Source organism: Drosophila mojavensis, unplaced genomic scaffold, assembly GCF_018153725.1.
Source record: "Drosophila mojavensis isolate 15081-1352.22 unplaced genomic scaffold, ASM1815372v1 contig_74, whole genome shotgun sequence".
Lineage (NCBI taxonomy): Eukaryota > Metazoa > Arthropoda > Insecta > Diptera > Drosophilidae > Drosophila > Drosophila mojavensis.
This window is the reverse complement of record NW_025318899.1, coordinates 26269104-26280076: the sequence shown is the minus strand read 5'-3', so window position 1 is coordinate 26280076 and position 10973 is coordinate 26269104. Positions and strand designations below refer to the sequence as shown.

General features: G+C 38.5%; 1 protein-coding gene across 1 annotated transcript; it reads right to left on the bottom strand.

Annotated features, from left to right (window-relative positions):
- Positions 1-6106: 6106 nt before the first annotated feature.
- LOC122757622 (nuclear hormone receptor FTZ-F1-like) lies at positions 6107-10822 on the bottom strand. Its single transcript, XM_044010335.1, has 3 exons — positions 10662-10822; positions 6829-7492; positions 6107-6525 (listed from the first exon to the last, which is right to left on the bottom strand). Exons 2-3 carry the CDS (start codon positions 7376-7378, stop codon positions 6107-6109), a joined length of 969 nt encoding a protein of 322 aa, XP_043866270.1. The 5' UTR covers positions 7379-7492; positions 10662-10822.
- Positions 10823-10973: the final 151 nt, after the last annotated feature.

Here is a 10973-nt window from a genome sequence, read left to right as displayed (position 1 = left end):
AAGTCCAGTCAACACTGAAAGATTTGGAGGTAAAATATGAAAGGCCTGCCTTCGAAATCGAGTACATAGACGAACTGGAACTCAAAGTGTACACAGTGTCGAAAAAAACTGGAAAGGAAAATAAGTGCACTGCAAATTGTAAAAGAAGACACTCCAAAGCGACCGAAACCGACACTTCCTTACTTTAATGGAAGTCCTAAGGCGTGGCCAACGTTCTTCGAGCAGTTCACCAAAATAATTCACAACAGAAAGGATATCAGCGACAAGACGAAACTGATATACCTCAAAATGTATCTCAAAGGAGAAGGTCAACGAGTTATAAGCCATTTCTCAATTGGAGTGGGTAACTACAATTCAGCGTGGGACTATTTATGCAAACGCTACAAACGTTATTTGCCTGTGGACATGGAACTGCTGAAGGATAACGATGAAGGCAGTATCCGCAATTGCGTGAGCACCTCTGATAACAGTGACAACGTCACAGCTGATGAGATGACCGCATATCAGGCTGCATTGGATGCAATAGTGTTCAAAAAGTGGGATTACAACCCGCCGGCAACCCTCCACGTGGGAGGAAATATAAATAAAGCTACTGAACAACGTAATAAGGTTCAAGTGGTAACAACAAAACCAAATATAGGTGAAGACAAGAGATCGATAAAAAAGATCTGGGCTCCACCAACTCCGACAAAGGATCCGGAGCACATAGAAGATGCGGACGAGAATGGAATTTCTGCCACAACTTCGACATCAACGTTGAGTATCACTGAAGATACATCAACAGATATCCAATTGGAAGTTCGACCAATGGATGATATTTCCACAGTTGGCAGCACGACGGAAGAGCAAACTTCTGCGGAGACTGCAACAGCGACTGGAAGTGCAGCTGAAGAGAAAAGCGACAATACCGACTCAAACTCTTCAGTGATGACCACAGCAGCGCCACCAACAATGGAAACTAAAGCTGCAAGTACAATTACATCAGAAAAGGAGTCAATTGGAAGTAGCAGCAACATATTAAAGGAAACAACAATAACCACTACAAACGAAACAATGGGCACAATAAGGCATCAGAATCAACAGAAGGACGTCTATCACTTGGAGGCTTTGGCCTCAGCAATAATGAAGCGATCGACAACTTCCTCAACAGATGCAATTAGCTGTATTAATACCTCAAACGATGACACCTATAAGCCGCAGAAGTTCTTCAAAAAGGCACGACTTCACTTGGCATGGGAACCGCCACCTGAGCAAAAGACCAAGGTGATGGTGGCATACTCGGTTTATCTGGATGTCACATTCTCTGGGCCCTGCAGAATGTTCAAGTACGAACATGAGACCTCAAGGATTGCAAGCATGGACATTTCGTCAAGATTATCAATAATTATCATATCTCTATTTCTCGTGTACACAAGTAAGAGAAGAAACCAGGGACAGGAATTGTCAGCTATTACTTTCTCTGGCCCCCCGCAGAATGTTCATGCACATGCATGAACATAGAAATATGATAAGAATGGGAACATATGAATATACGAAGATCGTATACATGCCTCCGACGCACTCAACGACTAGCAGATAGTGCGCTGGGAAAAGATAAGGGTCACATGTACGGACTGTATAAATAGACAAATGGACACCAACCCTTGCAACCCCAGAGTCAGATATGTAAGAGACGAACGCTGAGCCTTACAACCTCAGCGATAGGATAAGAATAGATAATAGAACCACGCGGAGCCTTACAAACTCTGCGATAAGATAAGAACATGCAATAGACCAATGCTGAGCCTTACACACTCAGCAATAGACGCACTAGATTTAAGGGTTGAAATTATGCATGAGTCTGGGTATATAAACCCAGGCTCAGAAGAATAAAGACCAATACGAAACTAAACACCAAAGTAAAGTGTATTCGTTCACATTCTGTTTCTTTAAGTAATTAACTTTCTTAATTGCTCTTTAGACCGTTGATAAGCTCGTCCTAACACTGATTTTAACCCTAATCTTGGTGGTCGATTCGTGGGAATTCGAAGCTTCTCGAACTAATGCTCTTCTATTTCCTTCTGAAATCACTTGATTATTGCCGCTTATATAGTTTTTTCCATAGTTTTCCCTATTTGTAAGAAAATTGCCACTTAGTTTTCTGTTTTTTCCTGATTTTTCAGCAATTTTATGGTTGCATAGTCTAGATTCAAAGTATGCCTCAATCTTTGATTTTCAACCAAAGATAAAACTGTTTCTTTACCCATACTATAAATATATTGAATACTTTGAGCTTCACAAAAAATTTGGTGAGTGTAATTGCCAAAATAAGCAAGATAATTACAATTGCATTTGGGGGCGCTAATCTGATGACGCAAAATAAGTGCACACATTTTTTGCGAAAATAGAGAAGGATAGAAAATAAAACATAACGGGTTTTCACTCGCGTTTTTTTTTTGGTATGAGAGACATCTCATATGATGATAATGAAATAAAAAAAAAACCAAGAAGTTGCGTGCAATAGGCAAAGAGAAAAACGTAAAAGAAAATAAGTGTAAGGGGGGGCGCTAACCTGATGACGCGAAGTGTATATGTATATATATAGCTAATCACAAAACTGGATGCCAATCATCATTAGTTAATATTTATTACCTAGATGATATAAGATCTAATATAAAGTCAAGAAATTTTTGCTGTATATGTACATAATTTTTTTTAAACCGGCCTTAATATGTATTAAATAATAAATTATAATTGTAGAAAACTTAATTTTCAATACAATTTATGTGTGGATTCAAGTTTTGCAACAAAAAAACGAAATTCAGGTTGCATTTATAGTTGTTAATATTGGTTCCGATTCGCCGATTTGAGTCGCATTTCACCTTGAAACATTATCTAAATAAATATTGCACAATACAATTAAATACAAATTTGTATTAAATATATAGAATGTTGAATTTGTATTTAACAGTTTCAATGTCGTATCCTTGAGATGGTACACATACATATATATTACTTCTGACTAATTCTTATACCCTGAACCCATTTTCAATGGGAAATCAGGGTATAATGGTTTAGTTGAAATGTATGTAACAGGCAGAAGGAGGCGTGGCAGACCCCATAAAGTATATATATTCTTGATCAGGGCGACGAGCTAAGTTGATTTGGTCCTGTCCGTCTTTCTGTCTGTCCGCATGCTTGAACGCGTCGATTTCCGAAGATATAAGAGCTAGAGACTTGATTTTTTCTTTTAAATGACCGTATATACAGCGCGGATGTCGAGTTCGCTTTTAAAATTCGATAAATCATCCCGTTATGTTTTTATCGAATAAAAACATTCAAGTTCAAGTCAGATGCCACTATAGCTAATTGTGAATGATTTTTCATTTTTTTTAATTTCTCAGATATTCAATATAATATGTAGACCATATGCTGAAAGTTTCATTAAATTCCGTTCAGTCAAAAATTTATAAAAAATGATCAAATATTTGGCCATTTAAGAAACGCACGTGCAGCAGCTACAACAGATTCGTATACGTGTGCACACATACATTCAAACTTTTTATAGAACATTATTTGAATCACATCAGCTGTTAGTTTGGTTTAGTTTTGCTAGATGGCGCTGCAGCAGTGAATCTATTTCAGTTTTGCCAGTGTAGCTTCCGAAAGTCAGGTGGCGAAGTGAATAGCGGCATAACGCTCGATCGAGAAGTCGCGGTTCGAATCCCGATCGGTGCAACTAATGTTAATTTTTTTTAATCATTTCAAAATATGTTTATATTTTATTAAATGAGTTCTGTATTTCATTTATATTTTTAAATACATAAAAATTGAAATTTTAGCCATACTAAATGGGCATTTTTATTAGTTGGGTTCAGAGTAGTATATAGTCGTGCACTATCGACTAGAGTTTTCTTACTTGTTAAATTTCAATTACAGAGTGCGGTTTACATTTGAGTTTTGATATATTCCAACAATTTTGAGCGATATATCTATATCTTTATTGGGAGAATCCGTTTAGAAGTGTCTTTTCCAGTTAAGCTCAAAAAAAAAATTGGGGCTGGTAGTTTAATATGTTCTATATAATATGATTTTTTTTTTTGTCGATTTGTCAATTGATTTAAAAATATTGATCCTGCCTTCATTTAAACCATAATTAAGCATATTTTAGTCCAAAATTTAACCATGTTACAAGCTTGAAGGGCATAAGTGCTGCATATAGTATTCCCATTATTTGCCCTTGCCCCAAAAACGAGTCCGGCACAGGCAAGGACATACAGCTTTGTCCTTGACACCGTCTCTGTCGCGCCACTTCAGACGCAACTACGTAGAACCTTGTAATGAATCTATAACACCGAGGAAAACAGCAGCGACAGCAGCAGCAACTACAACTATGCACTACCCACAACAATGTGATGCCCCAATTTGCGTCGTCGGTGGCCTCGTTAGCTATTTCCAAAGTGCAGCGAAAACAGCAACAAGCGGTTGACTTTGACCCATTTAAATCCTCTGAGGTAAGCAATAGACGCAGCAGACCGATTATCGAACAGCTCAGTCAGCGTCGTCAGTTGTCGACGGCGGCTTCGCAAACATTGCAATAATCTGTGTCAATGTCAGCCGGCGTTGCAGTGGGCGGTGAAACGGTGTAAAACCAACTGAGGCAGAACATAAAACTAGAGAGAGCAAAGTATGTATAGACCAATAGAGACAAAGAGAGAGAACGTATGTAGTAAACACAAGCCACACACACAGAACGTGTGGCAGCCAATCGAAATGCAATTTCACTGCATGTGTTCTTATAGTGTGTGTATGTTTGTGTTCGCATCCTTGTGCCCAATCTCTAAATTATTTTACAAAACAGAACAAAAGACAAATGCACGCTACTCGAGAATCAGCTTGAGATACCCTGTACTTTATAAATCTAAATCTTAATACTACAATTAGCGAAATGTAACACTTCTTCGCTATTTGTTTATTCAGACTTTTATTATGATATTTCATGTATAAGCTTGAATGAGACTCTTACACACTGAATAAAGTGCAGGGTATTTGAATGAGCTTGCGCTTGGCCATAATTCTAAAGCACAGCGACCTTGTTCCATGTTGACCACTATTCTGAGGACTGCAACGACGCCCCTGCGGTGAGTTTTCCAATAGAAAATCTGCGCATGTGTGTGTGTGTATGTATATATATATATATATAGTATTGAAGGTCGGTTAAGTGGGCGACGAGACGCCTGACATTATTCAATGTCAGCCACAAGCAGGTCATCTACAATTACTAATGCTGTACTTGTAAATTGCAATTGCGTGCGATTGCTGACGGAGCAGCATCATGTAAACGAGATAGAGTTAAACTATAGCGAATCAGCTATGTATTATAGCGCAATGCATATTATATTCCTAATGAGTAGCTTAATTTCCAGGCTATATCAGTGTTTGTGCTCTTTTCTTTTTATTCGAATTCGCTGTTTTGAAAAAACACTTTAACTATATTATTGGGTCCCACCAATAACTTTGGAATTTGTCTTAGAAATTCAATTATTATTTGCAAGGCACATTGAAAGTAAGAATTCCAGCGTATGACATATATGTAACAGGCAGGACATTTGGAATATTTCTTCATACCACTTGCGGTACGTGCTTTTCATAATATTCCTTTATTATCAATGAAAATTAATAATTTTATTTCGTTTTTTATGCATGAAACAAGAAATTGCAAATGTAGCAATTATGCACATGAATCTGGGATCTGGGGATCTGGTTATTTCCCCTTGTTAACCTATCTGCTTATTTGTATGTATGTGTATTAACATTTACTCGCCATAAAATACTATTCAAATATATATAGTTAGCTTCCAGCAATATATCTTTTCGTAGAGTTTTATAGCAAGTAGTACTGAGTACCATTGAATAAAATAATTCAAATTGTTGTATTTGCACTTTTGTAGACTTCGTTTCCGTAAGATGATTTTTTACGCTTTTAAGTTAGCCTTTTTAGGTTGCTGCTTTTATTAATCCATTTGCAATTACCGGCTTGAATTTTTGTTTATTTTGTTTGTATTATTTCATCCAGAATATTGCCAGCGTTTTAAACCAATTCCAGAACTAATCATAGAAATCAGACCTACTTACCCCCTTGGTCATCAATCTCTAGACCAAATTCATCCTCTGAGATAGACTCATCATCGGAGCTTATATTGGATCCACTGAGATTTCCTGCTTGATGTTGTTGGTGCTGTTGCACCTGTGTTGTAATGGTTGTGACTTTCGTTGCGTCACACGAACTGGCCGCCAGCTCATCGATGCTATGCAGCGATCTTCGATGGGCTGATGTCATCCCCGCTGCTGCTCCAGCCGCTGGTGTTGTTGTTGTTGTGTCAGCCATTCCATTGCTAGCTGCCACAACCGCGTCCTTGCTGTTACTGCTCGGTACTACGTCAAAGTCCAAGAGCTGTGCTGTTGTGGAGCTTAAAAATCCAGATGAGCTCACAACACGTGTTGAGACGGATCCATTCTTCAATGGATTTAGTTGGTGGTACACTACTGGATTTGACTTTTGGAGTAACAGTGGATCAATGTCATTGAGCGATTCAATGTTAACCATGGATGGGTTATTGGTATTTGTATTGGTATTGATATTGGTATTGGTATTCGTATTCGTATTAGTATTGGTATTGGTATTGGTATTGGTATTGGTATTGGTATTGGTATTGGTATTGGTATTGGTATTGGTATTGGTATTGGTATTGGTATTGGTATTGGTATTGGTATTTGTATTGGTATTGGTATTGGTATTGGTATTGGTATTGGTATTGGTATTGGTATTGGTATTGGTATTGGTATTGGTATTGGTATTGGTATTGGTATTGGTATTGGTATTGGTATTGGTAGTGGTAGTGGTACTTGTGTTGTTGCGGCTGTTGAACAGTATATTGGCAAACGATGACATTGTGACTGATTCTAATATGAGCGGACCATTGTTACCACTAGATGGCTCTGATACCTTAACATCGGCAGGATTGTTGTTCGTGCTGTTGCTGCTATGCGGATTGGGACTGACGAATATCCGATCGCACAGTCCACTCAAAGATACAGCAACATCCAATTGACTGCTGTCGATGGCCTGCAATGAGGTAAAGTTGCCAACCACTGGATTAGATTCAGGATTGGACTGAGTGTCCTTTTTCAACTGCGCATAGTTAATGAAGGGTAAAATCGGACTACTGCCAGCGGCCAACATCTGATCCTTATGATTAAGATGCTGATGATGCTGCGGTAGTTGCTGTTGTAGGTGTTGACGATGTTGGTTGTTACTGCTATCGTTATTGCCGCTGGCATAACTCACGAAACTCCTGCCACTGCTCTCGGCCAGAAGAGGTACATTAAAGTTCTCCATAGTAATATGTTTCTTTCTGTGATGTACTCTTAATTATTTTTGTTTTCCTTAAAGTTTTAGTGATGTGTAATTGATGCTGTTGGGCAGGTAACTATAGTAGTCGATGTACTCCAACTAAAAGAAATCAAGGTATTATAAATTATATAAAAAGTACAATATTTTTAAATACAAAAATATACAGAAAAATGCTATAAGGAAGTTGGAAATTAAAGTCAGAGACCTAACCAAACAAGACATCTCGAAGACCTCTACAACACATACAATCAGTTCATTAGGCCCCATTCAAGTTTGTGTTGGAGGCTCGCTCAACAGTACCTCAAATCAATACGCGCCAAGCATTCAACTGAATTGTTCCGTTGCTTACTCCCCGCTTTCCTAAATCTACCTTTCTGAAAAATGTATATATTGTTCCCATATAAAACCATATTTTTCCTGTCTGTATAAATTGTTAAAACCTAGGTTTTTTAGTTGTTCGATATTGTGGACTTCACACACATTAAAATATATATGTATATATGTACGTACATACATGCATCTACAGATATCAATAAAGATTATAAGTACTTTAATAACTAAAACCCATAACTATAAACCCATATATCAAGAAAACTATAGCAAAACCCTAACTGTCACATTGAGGCAGCAAATAAAGTGGAAAGCTACCTAAATACACTAGCAGCTTGGTATAAGAGATGGAATTTGAAAATAAATCCACGGACGACCACTAACCAATGCTTTACCCTGAAAACCTTCATCAGTCACACCCAGAGAAACACTGGATCAGCCCTCGCAGGCAAAGTACCTTGGCATCACCCTTGACAAGCGCCTAAAGTTTGGTCCTCACCTAAAAGCTGCGGCTAAGAGGGCAACGCATGCAACAACTGCGGGGGCTGGTTAACAGACGAACGAAGCACCATGTTACTGAGAGCTAAGAGAGCGATTTGGCTCTACGGTGTGCAGATTTGAGGAATATGCGCAAAATCCAACTATAAACGCATACAGGTCCTGCAAAATCGGGTATCGCGACTCTACCTTGCATCGAGATCTGAAACTGTATACAGTGGAGGTATAGATTGGGAGACACACTAGCAGATATAGTGATATACTGGCTAGCCACCGTTGCAGACTAGCGAAAAGATTGCTCCCTGCGAGGTCACTAAGGCGACAAACGCTTGGGTTTGCCAAAATTATTAGATAATTTTAGTTTACTAATATTTTGAATATTTATAAGTCCTCCTGTGCATATCAGAAGGTTAGGCTTTTTATATTGTTTTCTAACTGTGTTGTGAAGCTACTATATTTGCATTGTACGGATTCAACGATTAAATAAATTAAAAAAAAAAAAAAAAGGCAATGTCCTGATCCTGACTAATTTGTACATATACACCCGTTAGTGGACTATAAAAGATTTAAGTTGGGGTCAGGAAATTTAGGAGTGTTCACAGGTGCCAGGATGCCTAAGTTATGCTCCTCATTGCCATACACAGTGGTGCATGTCACAAAAACTTCACAATTGACACCTCACAACTGTGATTATCGCATGCGTTACGCATGTGTGTGTGCAGAGTACGAGATCAAGGAACCGCAAGCCCAGGGCCGGATTCGCTCTCAAAAGGCCCGTTGTCATCGTTTTCGTTACTTGTGAGAAAATTTTATTTCATTTTTCGGGGGCCTCAGGCTGCCTTATCTGTCTGCTTGTTAATCCGGCTCTGATCAAAACTATATAAGAATATATAACTCTAACAGAATACCTTATTTTTGACATATGTACATATATGATAACAAGTTGACTAGTTACTAATACTCAAATCCTAAAAAGACACAAAATACTGTACAGGATACTCAATTGAGTAAATTTGCCATGGTGCCATATCTGTATATATATTCCAGTTTTTAACTCTCTAGAGCCCCACAAAGCAAGTCTTCATATATATTCATCTTAACACGGACAAGAAAACAATATATTCATTTCACTGAATACGTATAAAAATATTCTATACATCTGGGAGTTCGTTATGGCCGGCGGGTCATACAGTGTAAAGAAACAGAGTACAATAATATTAACCACAAACCTTCCATTCATGCTCAATAAATTTGCTTTATTTTTGTGGCGTCGGCAGCAACGTGTTGGTGCAGCGCATGCGCCGCTACATCAACAGCTTAACAGATCACAACAAAAACGCTGATACTACTCCGTCGTCTTTTGGGGAGCACAGTTTATTCTGATATTTCTTATTGTCGTTCTTAAAACCAGTTGGGACCGAAAGCAAAAGTGCTATTCTTGCCGTTGTTGTTGCTGGCCCGTTCGCCTCCTCTATTTGTTTGTACACTTCACACGGTTATTCGCACTAAGAAGAACTATCGTGATTCATGCTGCCCCTGTAGCTTCGATCTCTCTGCTACAAGCAGCACTGATGCAGTTTCCGCCTGCGCCAGCAGCAGCTGCGAAGTCGTCGTCAAGAGCTTTTTCAACATATTTTTAGCTTCTGTGGCACTCGCAACCACAGTTGCGCTCACTTTTATTATTCTTGTTGTTTTCGTCGCTAGTATATGTTCTTCTTATTTGCGCTGCGCCAATTTTGTTGCTTCTTTCGTTTTCATTTTGCCTATTCGTTATTCGCTCTTGCTGTTGTCTTTCGCGTATAGAATTTGTTTTTGCATGGGGAGACGATGGCATCAGTGTTTATTGCTTATTTCTATGTATGTATGTATGTGTATAAGTAAAAAAAAAAAAAAGTAAATTTATTGCAATTATGCCGAGCCAGACGGCGAAAACTTCTTGCACAACGGCAGTAACGAGAACGAAACGAAGGGAAAGGCGAGCACGCGCAACAAGCGAAAAGCTCTTCCTACAAAAACAACAAATTGCAATTCCCTATACACACAAACGAACGAACACATGAGAACGACGCACGCATACATGTGTATTCAGTTATACACATATAATTACAAACATTTACGTGCTGTTGTTGTTTTGCGTTTTGCTGGCAGGGGGCGCTTTAATTTTGTTATTTTAGCTACTTTGCTCCAATTCTATGACCGAACAAAAACTATATATGTATCTGCGTACATACATAAATGTGTACAAACATACATAGGTATGTGATAGTTTTACAAAACTTCCACCACCGTTATTTAAATTACATAGCTTCAGCTGATGCTACTAGTCATTTATGTATATTAATACACATTTTCATCTTGCGTTTCAATTTTTGTGGCTTTTGTTGCTATTCTTGCTTTCGAAACTGCAATGCTCGCACAATTTTAGCTTCACTTTTCCTACCGTCGACACGCGCCATGCTGATAGAATATAGTTGCTTTTACTTTCTATCTATTGTTTATTTCGATTTTTTTCGGGAAAACTTTGCACAGCACACAACACACGCAAGAATTAGGTCTGTAGGCCAACACAAACGGGAACACTATAAGAGCAGCGAAGCTGTTGGCGTAGGTAGAAGAAGAGGAAAGCACACACGCATACAAACACACAGCATACGAACACAAGCATAAAAGTACAAAGAGATGGACTGTTCGACTGTGGAGCGGGGCCAAGGACGTGTAAATGGCAGCAAGCACCAGCAACAATGCTAAAATT